Source organism: Lissotriton helveticus, chromosome 8, assembly GCF_964261635.1.
Source record: "Lissotriton helveticus chromosome 8, aLisHel1.1, whole genome shotgun sequence".
Classification (NCBI taxonomy): domain Eukaryota; kingdom Metazoa; phylum Chordata; class Amphibia; order Caudata; family Salamandridae; genus Lissotriton; species Lissotriton helveticus.
Window position 1 is genome coordinate 1,584,853,710 of NC_136069.1, and position 21,862 is coordinate 1,584,875,571.

Below are 21,862 nucleotides of genomic sequence, written 5' to 3' on the forward strand. Positions count from 1 at the left end.
AACAACTTAAGATAGTACATCCATCAACTTAAGATAGTAAATCCATCAACTTAAGATAGTACATCCATCAACTTAAGATAGTACATCCATCAACTTAAGATAGTAAATCCATCAACTTAAGATAGTAGATCCATCAACGTAAGATAGTACATCCATCAACTTAAGATAGTATATCCATCAACTTAAGACAGTAAATCCATCAACTTAAGATAGTACATCCATCAACTTAAGATAGTAAATCCACCCACTTAAGATAGTGAATCCATCAACTTAAGATAGTACATCCATCAACCTAAGATAGTACATCAATCAACTTTTATTAGAGTGTCCCATTTCCATCCGCCTCCAATTCAGGCACTGTAATCATATCGCTCCACATCTCACCTTTTCCTAATGCAGTACCTTTTCATAATCCATACCTTCTGCATTTCATGCAGCTTGCCTTTGCCATCCTTAGATTGATACTTCCTTACTTACTCTGTATGGGATAATGATGATATGTTTCCTCTAGCTCGTGCCCACTTTTCTCCTGACATGAGGCTGCAGAGCAGCGTAGCTGTACTTCCCGATTACACAGATTCTGGTCACAATAATGCACCCACTGTGGTGACTCCCCAGTCGATGTGTTCATATACAACACTGCTGGCCTCAGGAACGTTGCTATCTCATGTGACATTGTAGTTCTAGAGCCACATGCCACCTTAAACATAGGTCACTGCTTTGTAACTCACTTTTATTTAGGTTTCCACTCACAGTGAATCTTGATCATCTGACCCGTATTGCTGCTTCCTGACTGAGAGGTGAGCTGTAGCACTTTCCCATAACAAAGATCTAGTTCCATGTTAATCTCATTCTCCTGTGTGTCATGAAAGACAGTCAGTGCTTTATTGGTAAACAAATAAGTGCTAGGGTGCTCGTCAAGAGGCCACAGCAGCATGCACCACCCATTGCCCATGCCAGCGCGTCCAATGACAGTACAAACACAAATACTAACCCTTGCACTCCTCCTACTAGTGTGCCATTTTTGACTATTCCTGGCCCCCTAAACTACAAGAATGGCTTGGGCAATGGGTGTGAGACATTTTAAATGTATATTGAATTAATAAACAACTTCAGTTCTACTGATCTCTAAATTACATAAAAAGTGCAACCATGTGGCAGATTGTCATAAGTGCTGGTGTTGAGAATTAAATACCTGGGCCGAGCACTGGAAAAAACACCAGCTCAAACTAAGCACTGAATACAGGAGTTACAACCAAAAGAAGGATCAAATCTTCAAACCACATAGTGACTACCCGTCAACTGATTCTCTACAAACCCCCTCCAGCTGGAAGTAGGCCTGGGCACCATTTTAATTACACTGGTGTAATTTGCGTAATTTAGAGAATTTCGCTTGTTAGGCAAAATACATAAAATGATGTCATTACACCACATTGTGTAATTATGTGCCACCCGCAGTAAGTTTGTACAATGTATGCTCCATTCGCAGTAAAACTTTACCATGAATGAACACATACAACAGAATACGAGTGGCTGTTATTTGTGATTCTTTTATTTTTTCCACACTTTTAGTGCAAAAATGCATCCTTGTGTCAGAAATTAATACGAGGATGCATGTCACACAAAAAATACCACTACACTAAGGGTAAGGAATGAGGCAATTCTCCTCTTCACCCATCCTCACAGTGTCTAAAACTTATTCTCCAGCTAATGACTTACATTTAGAGTGCTATGAACATAGAAGAGGTGTGTGGTAACTGGAAAACTGCAGGTCTGATGCTGTGCTGGTTTAGAAGAATGCAAGGGACATGTTAAGACAAGTGAGCAGCTACTAAGGCAAGTGACCAGCTAATAAGCCAAGAAACCAGGGATGAAGGAAAGCGACCAATTGTTTGGGGGCCTAGGTACCTATACATGAGGGAAAATGTGGGAGATGTTCAGAACCTATGTAATTTTCTATGTGTGATGTGAAAAGGCTACTTCCTGGAGTAATGGTGTGCCATCCAATTGAAGTTTCTTTATTTCCACACTGGTTTAACAGAGCTCTGTAGTTATGTTATGTTATGTTATGTTATGTTATGTTATGATTATTTATATAGCGCGTGGCTACCCCAGCAACAGGGCATCCCAGCGTTTACGGACATGCCTAATTATAGTGCGGCCAGAATGGAGGTGAAAAGTGCCGAATCACAAGGGAGTCCTAAGCAGAAGAAAACAACCAGGTTTTAATGTGTTTTCGAAAGAGAAGATGGTTAGAAATAGTGCGCATACTTAAGGGAATAGAGTTCCAGAGTTTTGGGGCAAGATACCTGAATGACCGGCCCCCAGCTCTGCACCTCCGGATCTTGATGGTACATGCAAGAGAGAGGTCCGCAGAGCGGAGAGCCCGCGACGGGACATAGAAGGAACAGAGTCCCTCCAGGATTTGGGGGCCAAGGCGATAGAGCATTTTGTGAATGAGACAAAGGGTTTTGAATTGTATGCGTTGTTTGACAGGCAGCCAGTGCAACCTACGCAGAACCTGGGAAGTATGGCAACGTTTTGGCAGTCCGAACAGAATGCTGGCAGCAGCATTCTGAGCCCTTTGCAGTCTGTTAGTGACTGTCAAGTTGGAACCAAGCATGAGGGCATTGCAATAGTCTAGATGGGATAAGACCATAGCTTGGACGATTGTCTGACGCATGGGAGGTTCAAAGAACCCAAGAATAGGTTTAAGAGAACAAAGGCGGCCATAACAAATGCCAGCCACTCTTTTGGCATGGGATTCAAGGGTAAGTGAGTCATCTATAATCACACCCAGATTTTTAACTTCTTTCTTAGGAGTAGGAGGCGGGCCCAGTGTGGAGGGCCACCACTGCTCATCCCACTTCTGAGTGTCACTACCAATAAGGAGAACCTCTGTTTTAGATGAGTTCAGCTGGAAGCAGTTCTCTGTAAGCCAGCTGGAAATGGCCAAGATGTCTTCTTGAAATTTGGCTCGGTGTCATTAGAGAAGGTAAAAATGAGTTGTGTATCGTCCGCATAGGAAATTAATTTGATGTTGCGTTCCCTGGCCAACATGGCCAAGGGGCGGACTTACACATTAAACAACGTGGGGCTGAGAGCAGAGCCCTGAGGGACACCGCAACCTAAGGGGAAGCTGCTGGATGAGTACGGCGGGGCATGAACCTGGAAGGAACGGTCCGATAGAAATGACACGAACCAATCCTGAGCTCTGTCCCCAACACCTATCTCCCACAGTCTCCTGAGAAGGATCCCATGGGAGACCGTGTCGAACGCCGCACTCAAATCCAGCAGACCCACGGCCGAGGTGTTACCCATGTCCTGTGTCACCCTTAGCTGTTCCGTGACGGCCAATAGGGCCGATTCCGTGCTATGTTTAGCACGGAATCCGTTCTGAGGTTCTTCCAAAATCCCATTAGTCTCCAAAAAAACTATCAAGATGGAATTCACATGTGCTTCCGCCACTTTAGCCAAGTACGGAAGCAGGGAAATAGGTCGGAAACTTTCTGGCTTGGAAGGGTCCAGGGTAGGTTTATTTAACAAGGGGACAACCTTGGCATGTTTCCAGGTTTTGGGAATAGTAGCTGACTGAAGAGATCTATTAATCAGCTCCCGTCCTTCAGTCATGATGGAGTCCTGGAAAAGCCTATGTGTATCTTGAATGAGGGAGCCACTCCTTCAGACTTATCTCCCAGACCCACTTCTCTGGTCTTCAATCCGGAATGTTCTTCTGATAATTTTATAGAGAAGAGTTCTGTGTACTTACCTCAAAGATTAGAGGAGCTTACCTCAGTGAAAATGAACTAGATTAGCTATTTAAATTAAAGGAGTTAGCCTCACTCAACGTTGAACAGTATTTTACTGATAAATGAATACTGGATAACTAAATGAGAGATGTGAGGACTACATCTACCACAATGCTATGGGACCTTCGTGAAAGCAGCCTTACTAAAGGCATACACCTGTGAAAAGTTCTGCACTACTTTGTCGAGAGCTAGCACATATTGAATTATAAATGCCAATAGTGACTAACTGAGATGTTATTCATCAAGGGTTTATGGGTGTTTTCAAATAGGCAGCCTGGGCGAATCACGGAAGGCCTAATATATGTAGGATCCGGTCAATAACGGCAAGCTGTATTTGCACAGCACTTTGATTGTAAGCAGACATTATTTGAGCATTTGTTGCACTAATACAGCACTGTTCAAAAGGGCATAACCCCTGCCTTTTTAGTAGTAATGATACAGGATTACATATGCAAATCATTGCAAATGGCTGCAAATGGAAGGATGGAGGTCTGCGAGGAAGCGCATACCTTTGTCTTTATACTTGTGTTCACAAAATGCTATCATTGCAGTTCGGTCCCTTAACTCAACAGGTACTGTAATGAAAAAGGACAGTATCACTGTTCAACTGAACACTGGCAGTGCTTAATTTGAGCCAGTGGTTTCCAGTGCACAGAACCAGTAGTTTATTGTCAACACCGGCTCTTAGACCAGCTGCCACATGGTGGCGCTGTTTGTCTAATTTTGTGAGAAGCACAACCACACTTGTTTAATAAATAAATATAGATTAAAATCAGTAATAGCTGCCATGCAAAGCTGTAAGAATAGTTTGGGAGGCATGTATAAGTCATTTTAATGTATAAAGTCTGATTTGTCAATCTTGTAAGAGTTTGATGGTTAGTTGTGATTGTACTGTCACTGACATCGCTAGTGGGGGCAATGGGTGGTGCAAGCAGCAATGACCTCCTGACAAGGGCTCTGGCACTTTTTTTTTTTTACAAATGAATTACTGGAACACTGGAGACGGTATGCAGAGATCTCATGGACAGCTGTCTGCTACAGTCGAACCCTTGTAGCTGGGTTCACATAGTGGAAGCTGTCTCTCAGCAACAGCTTCCACTTTGCTGACGGATACCACCCCGTTTCAGGAGTCGATAGTCTTTTTCTGCAGTGGCAAGCCATTCAATGGTATCCTTGGAATTCACAAGGAACAGGGCCGTCCCTTTTCCACACTCATTGCTGTCCCCTTTCCCTCATGATTTCCAAGGACTCATGTTGTAGATAATATGAGTTGGGTATTTTTTCTCGACTTGCAATGCATGTTTAGCTATTTGTAAGTGGGGTTTGTGTATACACACAGCCTGCCATTAGGCTCATTGTAGGTGTTATGAACTCAAAAACCCTTTAGTACATGTGGCCCTGAGTGTCTTAGTTCTACATTTATACGCCCTTAGACTCCAATGTAAGATAATTGTGAGTTTCATGCCTGTTATCTTAATAGCAATGGACTATTTCATTTAGCAGACCTAAGCAATGTCAAATGCAAACAAGTTGCACTTTATGTAAAATCATATGTTTAGTATCAGTTGTAGTGCTGTTGCATATCATAACACTACAAGCATTGTTAATTAGACAGCTTCAGTATTAAGAGAGTACCCTTACAATGTGCTCGATGCCAGGTTCGTATCTTCGTGCTTCAGCTTCCCATCGAGAGCCAGTCCTCGCTTCTCGCGGTTGTTGGCGAGAAACGGAGTCAAGGTGTAGACTTTGCAGAACGTAGAACTTGGAGCCACGACATCGCTGCTAAAAGACGAAGACGAAGAAGGATAAAAGCATGAAGTTGACTCAAAAAACATATTTTTCTTAGTTTTTCCAATTTTTCTAGCACAACAGTGAGTCCTGGTCTTTGACTGATGACAAATACAAGTTAATTAACCACATGTTTTATCTTGGCATAATTGGAATTAAACCAATTAAAACCTCAATGTTGACTGCTTTTCAATGCACTGCTTAATCGATTGTGTGAGATACTTGAAGAATGTTTTGGTGAGCTCAACAAAAGCAGCTGCAGAAGCACTGTTCTGGAGAATGAGCCAAATGGCAAGACCCTCACCCTTCTATCCTTCCACAGTGGGTATATTAAGTACCATACATTTGGCAATAGCAACATCTGTAATTTATAACACTTAACAATGGAAGAAGAGACGTTTTTAGTGCTAAATTAAAAAAGATGAGTATGAACTAGATTTTATATGGTTATTTCACAAGTGTAGATTACCGGGCATCCTTGGATGCAGCTATGTACCTTGTAGGCTCTAGGAATTCACATTCAGAAGGAAAATGCACCAGCATACTAGGCTTAAGGTCCTGTTAGCCCATAAGAATATATGTTTGTATATCCCTTTCAGGACAACCAACAGGGACAATCAGTTTGGTTCACTGATCCATAATATTTGTATATCTATATTGAATTTAGATCAGTTTCTTACTAGGATAGGATTATTAGGATTACTTGTTTAAAGGACTTTCATGGCAAAATAATGCAATGTGTCTAGTGTACAGAGAAGGAAATTAATCGAGGAGTTTAATGTACACCCGTGGACAAGCATGGGGAATATCTTCTTCATTCTGCTCTCTGCACCTTTAGCCTTCCACTTGCCACTCCTTTTCCTCAGATTGTGTCTGTCCCTCCCTTTCCCTTCTAACACCTCTTCTATCCCTTCGCCTTCTATGTCTTTCCATATTAAATCTTCCTTTTCTACTCCTTTTCTACTCTTCCAGCTTATTCCTTGGGCATCCTAGGTTCCGATTTCCTCCCTCTTGCTTTAGGGTTTGCCCTGTTGCATGATGATATATTACTACATTTACAACTTTTAGTCATTCTTTTTTTTTTTAGGTAGTAATAAAAATGGGAAACATCCTTTACAACGCAACTTTTACCACGCAGTGCCTTTACGATGCAACTTTTACAACGCAAACCATTACAACGCATTGCGCTGGGGGGCGCTCTATCCACGGGGACTGGAGTTGGAATAGTAAATTAAACTATTCACTATCCAGCGCCCCAAAGCACTATGCGTTGTAAAGGCATGCGTTGTAAAAACAGCGTTGTAAAGGCATGCGATGTAAAAGCATGCGTTGTAATGTCATACATCCAATAAAAATACGATTATTGGGACAAATGTCCATAAAACTATTTTAAAAGCGATAAAGTAAATACAAAGACTTGAAAAATATATGAAATCGTCAATGTTGGGTGCACTCAAAATTGCTATTTACAGATTGCTGATTGCTGTCAAAAAGACGTGTGTTTGATTAAAAAAAATTACAAATGTGACAGTCTCACTGTTACATCAAAGAAACACCTTAAGTAAAAGTTCACTTTTGACCATTCTTGTTGTCATCGGTTCTCTTGCTTCTTGGAGAGATACTATGAATCTATGGTGCTCCAATGTACAGTACGGAGATATTTTGAGGTGGAGTGCACTTAAAAAAATATAAACTGAAACAAATAATGTGGACATATAAGAATATAGAATTAAATAAAACAAATAAATAAAAAAATGTGGGCAGGCATGCAGATCAAGAAAGAGTCTAGGACATTTATGGAAGATTAAGGAAAGAGTTTCGATCATATGTGGACAGGCAGGGAGAATTAGAGAAAGTGTCTAGCGTATACGTGTGGACAAAAGCGGAGAGGACTACATGGGCCATTGTAACTGATAAAGACTGGCCATGAAATAAAATGTACTGATCCCTCCGGCGTGGCAGATGTGGTGAAAAGAAGGGTCTTGCTTTTCCGAATAATTAAACTTGCCTAATTTTGACAGCCTTAAAGCTAGTATACTTTCTGAAGGTATTGGAGCATGAATGGGACGGTATGTAATAGTTTGGCACACACTTTCCACATCAATTGAGTTAATCAAACTGTTTTGCGTCTTTTATGGTCTAAACTCTTGTTTCTAAACTAAACTTTGGGTTCAATTCATAAGGCTCTTTGCACATCAAAAATGGGCAAAAATGTAATTTGTGGTCAGAAATGCCATATCGTGATGTGCAGATTCAGCATTTACAAATCTTAAATTCCACTTACGACTGGGGAAGATCCACGAGTGGATTTTGCTCTGCCATAGTTTTAAGGATGAAAGAGTTTAGTGGCCTGTTGGAGTGTGGCCATGTGAAATTCTTGAAATGGCCAGGTCTGATCTTTGTGTATAAAGATTTTGTATGACCATTTTCACCCTGGGAATATATGTACTATGGAAACAATGCAACAAGTCTGGAATAGTCTCTTATTTCACAGGGGTATATGGAAGTAGATTCTCCACCTGGAAAAATATTTTACCGAATTGACAAAAACATACAAATTTGTAAGGTAGCTTAACTGCAACCCTAAACTAGGAAATGTTCTGCCAGCAGACAAAATGTCAGATTGTGGTTATGTGTTTGCATCGAATTAACAATGTTTATAGATTTCAATGCCAACACCATGGAATATTTCACAATCTGAAGAAATATGTAATTATTGTACCAAACCGGTAGACATAAACGCTAACCCTACAAAAGCATTCAGTTGCAATGTTTTTAATCTGCAGCACAATAACTAGAAAAAAGAGGAATCTCCTACAGTTTTTCAAATTGTAGAAAATTCGTAAATAGCCTATCCATTTCTTAATTCAAAAAATGCATTGGGGTATTTTGTAAACAGTATCTTTTAATCTTGTCTGAGTGTTCTCAAAGCTCGAACATGATGTCTGAGAAACATTAGACTGGAGAAGCATTGCTCCATTCGGTGTCAATCAGGAAAGGCAGAAATGCCTGAGACTTACATTAGCATGAGATGAACTAATATATTTTATTTCAAGGCAGCACGCTCACTCTGCTTGAATACATTTATGAAAATGTTGTTGACAGTAGGGTGGAAATGAATTCTAAAGCAATATATTTTCTAGTGGATGCACATTCAATCAGGCAGTAATCTAATTGATATAGTTATGTGATGGATGCTATGATTCAGACACTGTTTATTCAGTTGGCTATACATGGACCAGTAGAAAAATATGTTTTATATTCAGACAAAGTCACATTTTGCCACAGAAACTCCAGAAAATTGGCAGCTGTGGCTGCTAGAAGAGTCAGTATGGCACCTGCTCGTTTGTGCCACTGGGGGCGGCAGAGTACAATGGTCTTGTCCTACTGACTTTCACCAGTTCCTGCACATTTAAAAGCTTTATTCTGTTGTATAACTCCTATATATCCCTATATCGTGTTAAGTTAGCATAGGTACGTTTGAGATTTAAACGCCATTTTTCCTTTCTTGCAACTTCTGCACACGACCCTCATTTGTTGACTTAGCTTTCAACCTAGTAGTTTGCCGTGGTGAATGTGAGAATAATATGTTATTGCTCTGATATCTGCTTTGTTTAATAAAACATGTCTGCACGGAGAGTGCTGAAGTTTCAGGAGCAACACGATATGGAATTGTTATGAGGTCTGATCTCCACGCCTTCATAGTCATAACACAAGTGCAGCCTTTGCCAACTTGGGCTTGAGGCGGGATTGATATTGCTTTGCACGAGAATTGTTAACACACTTGATGCGGTGCACATGCAGAGAGAGCTGGTGTATGCTGATGTGATTCCTTCATGCTAGGACACTAAGGTATGGGCCCGCCCTAAAACAACCCAAAGAGACCTTCTTAGATAATAATATAATATATGTGTTAGGGAGGGTGAGATATAAGTGTTGTTAACTCTTATTCATTACAGCATGTTAACATGCTGTCACCATTCGCTTTTTATGTCTTAGTAACTATGCTGATAATTTTGCTACTGATAATAAGTATACTTGTATTATCTAAGATACTGCGCCTGAGAAGACGGCATTAGTAAATAAACATTTCAAATGCACATGTGTCTTCTTTACTCCATGTTCTGGTTTGTAATGATAATATAACGAAAGAGTGTTCATGAGTCCCACGTACCCTGAGGTACTGTAAGTTCATGTTCTGGTTTGTCTAAACATTGGGAGTTTGATACGTCCAATGAGACACTGTAGCTAGCTCGGTAAGGGGTGAGTTGGTTGCTAAGGTAAGTTTTGGGACACCCTAATTTGCCGAGGTTCCACTCCTCTGTGCACAGTTCTGTGTGAGTACAGAAACCCTGCAACATGGCGCCCAACGGTTTCGGTGGTCTTATATCATGACACTCGAGTAGTTTATCGTTCGTGCCTTAACCCCTTCACATCCGTTTCCGGAAAACGGGGTGTTGGTGAAACCTACCTATTTTTTCAAGTAGGTCTTTATTCAAGCTTGATTCTTACTTAAACGGTTTCTTTGAATTACTACCCAGTTGTGCTACAAAGTATTCTTTGTGTTTTCTTGTTTCCAATTCTGTAATGGCGGCAGCGGTGGCTATTGCGCAGCATAGTCGCGTAGCGGTACGCAACCATCTTCAGACGTACCAAGTCCCAGTAGATGGGATGGCTGTGATTTTCGTGGTAAGTGCAGATCCGGCGTTTCCTTACGAGTTGTTTTACTCTTGGGTTACGTTTCCGGCTGTGGACGCTAATTCTGGTTTGTACCACTCATACACCGCCTCGGATGTCCCGGCTGAATATACGCCATACAGGGCATTGGAAATACCTATTGATCATTGGCAGCATCGAGTTTGGTTTGATGGCGCCCTCCCCCACTCTTTGTCCCGTGCGAGGTTAGGTCCACTCTCAATTCCAGGTACTAATTGGCCTGCGCTGGGTGGCTTTACCCCGCACCCGAATCACGGGGCTTGTACCCTGGCAGAAATTCGCAGGCTGCATGTAGTTTCCATTTCCGTGATTCGTGCTTTAGTGCAATACATCGGTCGTCATCTTCCTGGTGGTCCCCAGGGGGGTGCGGCCGCTCCCATGGAACGAGGCGGAATGCGTCTCAATCCTGTTATGGTAAATTCGGTTTTTGGTGCGCGTCCTGTTGACAACGATGACTTCCCATTCTGGCTAGCAGAGAAGTTTGATCAACTGGAAGCGGTTTTTCCGAATTCCACTCCTGCTGATAAACATAGAATGTTGACGATTACTCTCCCGAAGGATATTACTCCTGAACTTGCTGACTGTGACAGCTGGGGAAAAACATTTGCGGCAGTTTATACAAGGTGCTTCGGCACCCCGTCTATGACTGCCCTGCCTGAAATCGTTCGACGTGTTCAGAATGATCACGGTCCAGAGGCAGCGGTTGAATTGGGTATGCGCCTGTGTGGTTCTTTTGAGATTGTAAGTGATCTCATTCTCTCCAATGTTAAAGGAGATGCAGTTAACTTTCAGGTGTCGAATGCTTTGGCTGCTCTGCCCGATGCCGACAAACCCCGCCAGTTAGCAAAGATTGTGGTGGCCGCTTATAAAACGATTGGCCGCACAAGTAGAGGTCTGAAATATTTTCCGGTGAAGGAGAAAAAACAACCACAGGGGCAGTCTGCAGTGACAGATGCCCAGCCAAAGTCCAAGAAACAAAATTGGCCTAAAAAACAGACACAGGGGAAGCAGACAATGCAGACTCAGGGTTCTTTTCCTGCAATACAAGCTCCTGCGCCATCCGAAAAAGTTTATGATTTGCGCGACCGCGCGATGATTAAATCACCTGATCGTTTTCAGGGTTCTGATCAACGCTCTCCTCGTTCCTTTCAGGACACATCGGCCCAGAAAACCGGTGGAGGAGGAGGGGGTGGACGTGGACGTGGTGGCCAACAAGGACGTGGTCAGTCCCGCCAGACGGACGGCGCAGTGAAGCAGGAGGATTCTACGCCTCGGCGTCCGCAGTTTGCGAAAAAGAAAGTCGCAGCCTTAACAGCGCATCGATATGCCACAGATAGTGAGAACGCGGCTTCGGAATCTGACGTGGGCTCTGACCTTGCTGGACAGCGCGGCGGAGATAACCATAGTCAGAGAGGCGCTGCGTCCACTACTGAGGGTGACAGCGACTGAAGTCTACGTTGTGATAGAAACAGCGGATACGAGACTTGCTCCCCCTGAAAGACTATATGAAATTGTCCTGTTAATTGAATGTGACATACAGCGTACCGTTAAAGGTGTATTTTGGGAGAATCTGTCTTCTACATATGATATTTTACTTTCGGAGGCTGACTGGCCCCCACCTTTTGTGCTCGCGGCGCCGCGAGGGGAGGAGGTAATCCTACCCAGTTTCGCGAACACTGTCTCGAAAGAGCATGCGCAGCATTTTGCAGAAGAGTGGGCTCGGGCTCTCGCGCCGGCTCTGTACCGTAACCAATGTGGTTGGGATAAATTGTCGCCTTGCCACGAAATTCCGTTGCGGTCTCAGCCGCAGCCTCAACCTCAATATCCCATTCGGCGTGAAGCAAAATCTTCCGTCGCGGAAATCCTTGAACAATTGGAATATCAGGGAGTTATTGAAACGTGTGTGTCACCGATGAATAATCCCCTTTTTACTGTGAATAAACCTGACGGATCATATCGTTTGGTTTTGGATTACCGGCATTTGAACTCGCATTGCCGTAACTGTGCAGTACAGAATACCCACGGCTCTGCCCTAGTGGATAGTCTCGTGCGTAAGCGTTTCAAGACAACGCTTGACATATCCAATGGTTTTTATGCCCACAAGTTGGACAGCTTTAGCTCCCAATGGACCAGTTTTACAAGCGCTGGAGTCCAAAAGCAATTCCGGCGTCTTCCAATGGGCTACAAGAATAGTCCTGGTGTATTTACCGCTCGAATTGTCTCTATTCTGGAGGCACTCGACCCTGATGTTTTTTCGTATGTGGATGACATATATCTCACAGACGACGATATTTGGGAGCATCTGTGTCGTGTAAATTCCCTTGTTTGCAACTTTGCAGACATGGGTTACAAATTCAACTTTGCAAAATCGCACATTGCTGAACACACAGTGTTGTTTTTGGGCTATGAGCTCAACAATGAAGGTAGAGGTTTGGCTCCTCACTTCTTGGAGAAGTGCGCACAATTGCGCGCACCAACAACTCTGAAAAAATTACAATCCTTACTGGGCTTTTTGAATTTCGGCAGAACTTCCATTCCGGAATATGCCCAGCGTATCAAGCCTTTGTATGCTTTGATACAACCAACTTTCTCAAAATCATGCTGGCTGCCTGAGCATTCAGCCATTTTGCAATCCTTGCAGGCTGATCTGCTCGCTTCTAAATATTTACTGACTCGTGATAACCACACCAACCTGGTCATAAGAATAATTCCTGGGACGGTGGGTTTCACGTACCTCACTTTTAATGAAGGTGACACAGTACCTATTGCTTACAAGTCACACTTGTACACCTCGGCTGAGATGCGGTTTCCCACCATAGAAAAGGTTTTAACTGCAGTACAGATGGCTATTCTAAAGGAACGAGCTCTGTCACAGGGGAAACGCATGCTAGTGGTAACACCCTGTCCTCATTTGGAGGCAGTCACGAAAGCCAGTGTACCAAATTCAAAGGCTTTGCACCCTCGGTGGATTCAGTGGGCTGCGTCATTGTCATCCACGGATGTCATGTTTATTTTTGACGCTTCCTTACGGTCGCAGGAGTACTTGCAGTATGAATTCGTTCACCCTGCTCCTCTGGCGATGCGACCATTGGAGGACTTCCATTGCATCATTTACACTGATGGGTCGGCGCAGGTTGCGCATGGCTCTAAACATGCCTACGTTTCCGCATGCGCCATTGTGGTCGGTGCTATGTTGAATGATGAGTTCATTTCCAGGGAGGTACACACGTTGCCCCTGGGCGATTGCACCGCACAATTGGCAGAGCTTCGTGCTCTCTTACTAGCTTTGGAGTACGCAGATCCAAGTGTTACTACTCTAATTGTAAGTGATTCTTACTACTGTGTCCAGTCTTACAATGAAAACTTGTTCTTTTGGATTCAAAATGATTTTCATGATTCCAAGGGTAGCACAATAAAACATAAATTGATCTGGGTTCGAGTGGCAGAGCTTAAGGCTATGTTGCCACTCGTTTATGTGATTCATACTCTCGGTCATCAGCGCGTGGGAGTTCACGCTGTTGGCAACTCGCTTGCTGATGAAGCGGCGAAATCAGCAGTATCTTCATACTTAGTTGCAGCAGTTACTAGGTCTAAAACCAAGATTGATAGCGACATCTTGGCAGCGATTGCTGCCTCTGAGAAGGGAAGTAAACATCCTGCGGGATTCCCTTCGAAGTATAAATACCACTTAAGTCCCGAAAAGGTTCCTTTTGTGACAATTCCTGATGTTGGGGAACGGCTGATTCCCAACTCGGATCGCAGAGCAGACTTGATTACAGCGGCTCATGAGGGTGTGGCGTCTGCGCATGCGGGCGTCTCGGCCACTGTAACTCAATTACAATTACGTTTCTGGTGGCGGGGACTGTACAAACAGACGCGTGATTATGTCCTTCTGTGTGACATATGCCAGCAGATTAAACCTTCAACTGCTACGCGTCCGCCTCAGACTCAGTTGTACATTTCTAATAAACCACTAGGCTGTGTTTATTTAGATCACTGCGGTCCATTTTCATCTGATACTGCGTATAAATACATCTTAGTAGCAGTTGACTTATGCACACGCTTTGTGTGGGTATGGCCACATCGCAGCGCTGATTCCCGGACTGTCATCAGAGATTTGCGTATCTTTATAGGGATTTTTGCCTGTGGTACCTTCCATTCGGATCAGGGTCCGGCTTTCGCCTCTAAGGCGTATAAGGATGCCATGACTTCGATGGGGGTCCAAGTCAAGTTTTCGTCACCCTACAGACCCGAGGGTAATAGTGTAGTTGAACGAATGAACCGTGATTTAAAGCAATCTTTGACAGCCCGAGTTATAGGCACTGGCAGAAACTGGCTGGCTCACCTCTATGGCGTGCAGCGTGCTCTTAATAATCTCCCTAGAAGGTCTCTGGGTGGGCGGACCCCATACGAAATGCTCTTTGGCATCAAGATGTTCGTCCCTGACCTTGACGGTCTAGACTCGGTGGTTCGCGCCACTTCCTTTGACGCAGATGAACATTGCAATGTTTTACAGAATCTACAAAAGACGAGAGACACTCTTGCAAAGGAACATTTGCCCTCCACATCGGATGATGCGTTGCAGATCCCGGTAGTTGGCTGGCTACCCCAAGTTGGAGAACTGGTTCGAGAGAAGATCGAAAACAAGAAAGAGTTTGGTCCCTCCTATCGAGCTCCGGTCCCAGTGCTTGGAGTAAAGGGCACAAGAACAGTCATTTTACCACCACTTCCAGGTCGTAAGGAAAACAGGTTTATTTCTATTGACAATGTCAAGATACACAGAGTGGCCGATTCTTCTTAGCATGACACCGGCTGTTTCCTGTCCTTCCATTGTGAGAAATTCAATTATGCCCACTGCTTCTAATATTGAACCTGAAGTGGCCATCGAATTACCTGCTGTTTCCAGTCCATTATTGAATAATTTACCAGTAACTAACCTTGATGAGACAGACTATACATACCCCACTGATTTGTCCATGCCTGACCTACAAGCTCGTTTAGCCACGGAATCCAGATTTTCATTTGACTCTGCTTCCCTTGCCTCGAAAAAACCCTCTAAAATTGCAGTATATGCCAGCCTGTTTAAAAAACATTTTTTGATACCTCCTTGGATTTACATTTGGCTGGTCCTTTTTTCAGTTTACCTTTTTATGTCAATTGGTTTTGTGTTTTATTTTTTTCGGATTATGAATGGACACTATGTCGAGGAGAGAACTTGCATTACTCATTTAAATGGAACATTGGCCCCACTTTCCTCTTCACATTCTACACACAGATTAAAAAGAGACTTGACTTTGGTTAACATCACAGCATGGCCTGTTCTGGATGGAATCGCGTGGGATGCAGTTCGTTTTCAGATTCATGGTCCAACGGAAGTCGTTAATGTTCCTAATGTACTGAGAGTTAATATGGGGGATGTGGTGAAACAAAACATTCGTTCTGATGATTGGGATGTTAATGCTGTGGAAAGTTTGTTTTCTGATTTAAAATACTATGCTGCTTTTGATGCTGAGGATTTATATTTAGAATCTGCTAATTATGGTGAATTGTTCTGTTACCAACATTATGGCAATCACTTCTTACACAAGACATCTTCCCGAAGGGATGCGGTTAATTTTACTCAGTGGGAACATTGCCCAGCACCAACACAAGGGAGTTCAGAAACGTTTCTTAAAAAGTATACTTATTTCACTGACTTTAATCAGTCCAATCCCGAGTCCTTTTATTTTAAATTTCACAAACAGCCACTGTCCAAGGTTCGACTTACAAATACAAAATTGTTATATTCAAAGGCCTTCCTGGATCAATTAGTTACTGGAGGGTATGAGTTATGGAAGGATACCATAGACCTTAAATCAGTTTGGGGCTCAAGGGCCTGGCAGGTACAAGGCACTGAGGCTTTGCACCGTGCATGTCTCATCCCAAATCATATGTGGTTTTTAAATGAAACCATTTCCCAGACCACGTGCTTTGGATTGGCTACATCTAAAAGGTTAAACACCCCGTCTTTCCCGGAGTTGGAGGAATATGAGAATTGGAGTAATTTTACTGAATTGTCCATTAGAGAAATACAGGCTCTGCTTCTGAATTCCTCCTTTAACATTTCCAGTATGAATCCCAAGGGTTGGCTGCTTTGGCACCGTAGTGCTGATTCTTGCCAAAAAAGATTTTTAAATATAACTGACGGTTTTAAGACTGTTAGATCTGATCCCCGTTTTGATTTGAGTCATACTGTCACCTCTTACTCTGTGGGCAAGTTGTGTCAAGCTTGGCTGAAACATTCAACTTTACCTGCGGTTAAGTATCACCTTTCCAAACTGAATGCAGACGTGGATTTGAATGATTTCATTAAGGGCCCAGCTAGTGGCAGGTCGAAACGCTGGTTATATGGTGTTTACAATGAAATTTGGAAACTCTCACAAATTGAGGCTGCTTCACGCCTTAGGGCTATTGATCAGGCAAATCTTGAGAAAGTTCTTGCAGTTGTTGACAATAGCATTAACGTGCTTTCCTCAAGAATTTACACATTGGATAATATTGTGTCGTCTGTTGTTGATATTGTACATGATGAAGTATCTGTATTATACCATGGTCAAAATCAATTACGTTCAATCATGCAGTTTGCATGGACACTTCAGACTCTGAAAATGGGTAAAGTTCCCTGGGGATACATGAATGTTTCTTCTTTATTTGCACCGTTTAATTTGACAGACAAACAACGCTTGCTTTCAATGCGTGATGCTTCCTTTTCTATGCTACATATTGAAAGGTTGGAATCTTTACCTTTTTCTGTGGCAGAATCCACTGCTGCTACGTGGCTTATCCACGGTTTAATAACGCTGCCTTTTGCTTTATATAAGTTTTCAAATTGTATGAAATATGTGCCAATAGGTCGTTTTGAACCCTTAGGTAGCGGTTTTCTTCATGAGGTCTGGTCACTCCCATACACATACAGATGTTTCAAGGATGAACAAGAAGTTTATCTAACAGGGGATGATTGTACTGAGACACCAGATCATTCTTTAATGTGCAGACACATACAGTTACACGGTTCATGTAACAAGGACCGACCCAATATGGCTTGCGTTTTACAGGGCACGCCAGTTCCTGCTATCATCCCCACGTTTAAATTGTTAGAGAATGGTAGTTATTTAATGCTCAATAATGAAAACTGTTGTGGTTTAATTAAAGGTATAGCTTTCATAGTAACAGTTAGTGAGCGAGTTATTTGCTGCAGAAATGTTCTTTATCCTCCCACACGTGAACATAGGGAGTCTTCCATTTGGCCACAGATACCGACCTTGGGAGCAGAATTCAGCGGCATGGCTAGAATAAGAGCTCTATTGTCCCAGAAAGAGGTGGCCTTGAGCTCGGCCCGTGAAACTTTCGTGCTTCACATTGCTAACACCCGTACGGAGGTTCAGGCTCTATTGAACACTGATTTGCCTTTGCATTTCGGAGCCATGGTCCGTTCTATCTTTAACGCATCCTCCACAACGGGCCTAGCACATTTTTTTAAAGTTGTTAGCGGTGGTCTCGTGACTTCCTTTGAGAAGATATTTGGAGTCATCCCTGCATTCTTCCATTCTATTTTTTCATCCTTATTTGGAGGGTTCCCGTTTTTGCTTGCATTAGCGGCTGGCGCATTGGTGGTTTTCTGCCTTTTTAAATATGGATGCCCTTCCTGTGCAAGACCACGCACAGCTACTACTGACGCGGTTTCGCAACCGCATGCTTGATTACTATGGCACACTGCCGTTAGCGACTCTAAGCACGGCGTTTGGATTATCTTTTCGGTTCTCCTATTTCACCTGTGTCCAGCCTGTATTTCGCTGTCTGACCTGTGATTTCCTTTGGGCCATTGATTTGTGTCTCTGCGGACCAGCATCTTCTGACGTCGATTTTGATCAACTGATGAGTCCTATCATTGCTCACGAGTTGGTTTGTTCTGACGAAAGGGTTATGGCCTTGGCGGTGGCACATGGACTAATGGGTCCCTGGGATGTGTTGTCGGCAGCGCAGAATTTCTTGGAACTAAGTTTTCTTGAGAACCCACCGAGCTGTCCTCTGATGGTTATAGAGGATCCGGTGCTGGAAGATCACGTATGTTCCTTTCATCTTTTAAATTGGATGGCTGAACTGTTTTCTGATGAGGACAGTGACTTCCTCCTGGAGGCTGTTGCAGCTTACTTTTCATATACGGTCTTATCATAGACACTGCCTCAAATTGACATGCTGATTGATAGCATTTCCTTGATTTTATTGACTTTTGGTCAAGACATTTTATTTTTTGCTTGCCTATTGGCTTGAGCCACAGTATATTTGTGGGCTATTTTTTTAGCATTAATTTTTATGTTTGAATCTTTATTCATGCTCGTTTATAAATGGATTCTGCTCTCATGTGATGGCACTTCTGTTACCTTATTTAGTCCGTTCTCGGATCATGGGGGGGTGTTGTATAACTCCTATATATCCCTATATCGTGTTAAGTTAGCATAGGTACGTTTGAGATTTAAACGCCATTTTTCCTTTCTTGCAACTTCTGCACACGACCCTCATTTGTTGACTTAGCTTTCAACCTAGTAGTTTGCCGTGGTGAATGTGAGAATAATATGTTATTGCTCTGATATCTGCTTTGTTTAATAAAACATGTCTGCACGGAGAGTGCTGAAGTTTCAGGAGCAACACGATATGGAATTGTTATGAGGTCTGATCTCCACGCCTTCATAGTCATAACACAAGTGCAGCCTTTGCCAACTTGGGCTTGAGGCGGGATTGATATTGCTTTGCACGAGAATTGTTAACACACTTGATGCGGTGCACATGCAGAGAGAGCTGGTGTATGCTGATGTGATTCCTTCATGCTAGGACACTAAGGTATGGGCCCGCCCTAAAACAACCCAAAGAGACCTTCTTAGATAATAATATAATATATGTGTTAGGGAGGGTGAGATATAAGTGTTGTTAACTCTTATTCATTACAGCATGTTAACATGCTGTCACCATTCGCTTTTTATGTCTTAGTAACTATGCTGATAATTTTGCTACTGATAATAAGTATACTTGTATTATCTAAGATACTGCGCCTGAGAAGACGGCATTAGTAAATAAACATTTCAAATGCACATGTGTCTTCTTTACTCCATGTTCTGGTTTGTAATGATAATATAACGAAAGAGTGTTCATGAGTCCCACGTACCCTGAGGTACTGTAAGTTCATGTTCTGGTTTGTCTAAACATTGGGAGTTTGATACGTCCAATGAGACACTGTAGCTAGCTCGGTAAGGGGTGAGTTGGTTGCTAAGGTAAGTTTTGGGACACCCTAATTTGCCGAGGTTCCACTCCTCTGTGCACAGTTCTGTGTGAGTACAGAAACCCTGCAACAATTCATTGTGCTTATGGGACACTTCACTGGGATAAATAGCAAGAAATAAATAGCATATAGCACACTGAGCCTCTTAGAACACATATGCCTACCCGATGCATTATTGGGGATCCTAATGCTGAGGCTTTCGTAGTTATCCAAGACAAAGGGATTTTGGAGTATGCAAAGTATTATTCCTACAGTTCTCTTTTACCCTATTTTTACATACCTTTGCAAATTGGCCGTAAAACTTTTAAAACCAGAATAATAGGCATACTCATAACATATTTATAAATAATTATTAGAACTAGAAAGGACTGTGCCCTCTTTGCATAGTAAGTTGGATATTTTGGGTCTGGTTCACAAAGGCATTCATGACTACATAAAACTGTACTAACTGTGAGTAACAAATGCTTTTGTGAATTGGCCTCAAAAACAATACAAGTAAATACTACTTTTAAAAACCATAACACAAAACAATGCTTGATCGCTATAGTGTCTTCTCTGACCAGTGTACTTTATAAAAGACAAGCCTTTGCAATCTCATAGAATTTATTGACTGTAGTCGGACAGACAACCAGTAGAAACAAATGTACACAGTATGTTAGGAACAATTCGCACCAGCGGCCACTGACAGCATGCAATAATGTGTCTTTCTAGATGTTGATAAGGGGTAACAGAGTCAATGAAAAGTGTACAATACCATAACAGTGTTGTAATTCACTAGTACTGATACAGGAAAGATAATGAATTAAGTTCATGAGTTCAAGTAAAAAGAGCAAACATACCAAAATATGAAAAATAAGAATTAGGTTTTCAACACCATTAACATTAATTATTATTTGTAATTTAGACTTTTTGATAATAAGTAAATTAAAGAGATTTTCCACAGAGCATAGAGGAAAACCGCAGGAAGTGTGGCCATCAAAGTGCTGCCAGTTGTGTGGATCAGGATTGTGTGGCATACAATTTATCATTATATGCTTCTTTTAAACCTTAGACTGGTTAGGATTGTCTGCAGGCACTGTCGGAGAGGGAACAAATGAAGGTTGTAAGTACACAGGGAGGCTTGCTCCTAGGTGCAGTGAAGGCATAAGCCTATATGTAGCAACAAGCATACAGGAAACAAGGAACTGGTGAAAAGGTGCTAGATGTCATCTGCAGATATGGAGAAGAGAATGCAAAGAATGGGTGTTGGAGGTACATCACCGACTCATAATATTACCTCTATTTGAGGGTTTCATTGCAAGTTCCCAATTAACTCCACGGGGGGATACTGGGGCCAGATTTGAAGATTCTAGCCTGCATCTCCCTGTGAGTTATTTCCACAGACACACACAGATTGAGTAATACCGAATACAATTCCTGGTCTTTTTTCTAGGTCCAGGGAAAATAATTGACCCAAATCAGCAGACATTTACCACCTGCATGGAGAAGGTGATTAGTGTCTGGGGGGGGCTTTTTTCTTTGCCATGTTAGGGGTGGATTGATGACATGAGGCTGCTAGGGGGCAGGCGTTCTTTAAATTGCTGGTGATAGTTTTTTAGGCTACTTACTGAAGTTCAAGGCAGGTGGAGCAGGGCACAGAAGCTGCCTGCAGTCCCAGCAGGTCAGCTGATGCATCTAAGCCCAGAGTCTCTTGTTCAGATTTATTTGGTCGGGTTTTTACAGATCATGTAATTCCAGGGTTAGAAACACTGGAAACTACATAGTTGCCTGGAGTGGTATCCCCCAGAGACATTGCTGCCGCCCCCTCCGGGCAACTGATAATGAAGTCATAAGTGGGAACGATAAATTGGGTGATTTAGTGGGCACAAGTGCGAAACAAATAATAGAGGGACTCTAAAACATTAAATCCTCTTAGTACTTTCTCCAGGGAATGTCTGCAATGTCTTGTTAAAGTTGTGATGAAATCTTGGTGAAATCTACCAGGGATTATTAGTGTTTTGAGGGAATGAGTTTAGAAAGGCAGAAACAGAGGATCTCACTAAATGGCCAGCTTGTGTTCTTTAGCTGCAAGCCATAGTTTTAGCTGGTGATACTCTGGCCAGGTTAAGAAGAAACCAAGGTAAAACTCAGCGAGGCATGAAAGATCGCTTTAATAAATTCAGATGGGGCTATTGATCATAGACAAATGTAATGTTTCTGCAGAAAATATAAAACTAGTAGAGGTCAGCAAGGATTG

The 21,862-nt window shown here is 42.5% G+C and overlaps 1 protein-coding gene across 5 annotated transcripts in view; it reads right to left on the minus strand.

Annotated features, from left to right (window-relative positions):
* Positions 1-21,862, minus strand: part of ARRB1 (arrestin beta 1) — an 841,034-nt gene that overhangs the window by 67,232 nt on the left and 751,940 nt on the right. For all 5 annotated transcript variants that reach the window (XM_078658595.1, XM_078658596.1, XM_078658593.1 and 2 more), the window contains one exon: positions 5,451-5,591. In XM_078658595.1, the coding sequence (XP_078514721.1) occupies positions 5,451-5,591 (141 nt within the window). The remainder of the gene's footprint in view (positions 1-5,450; positions 5,592-21,862) is intronic.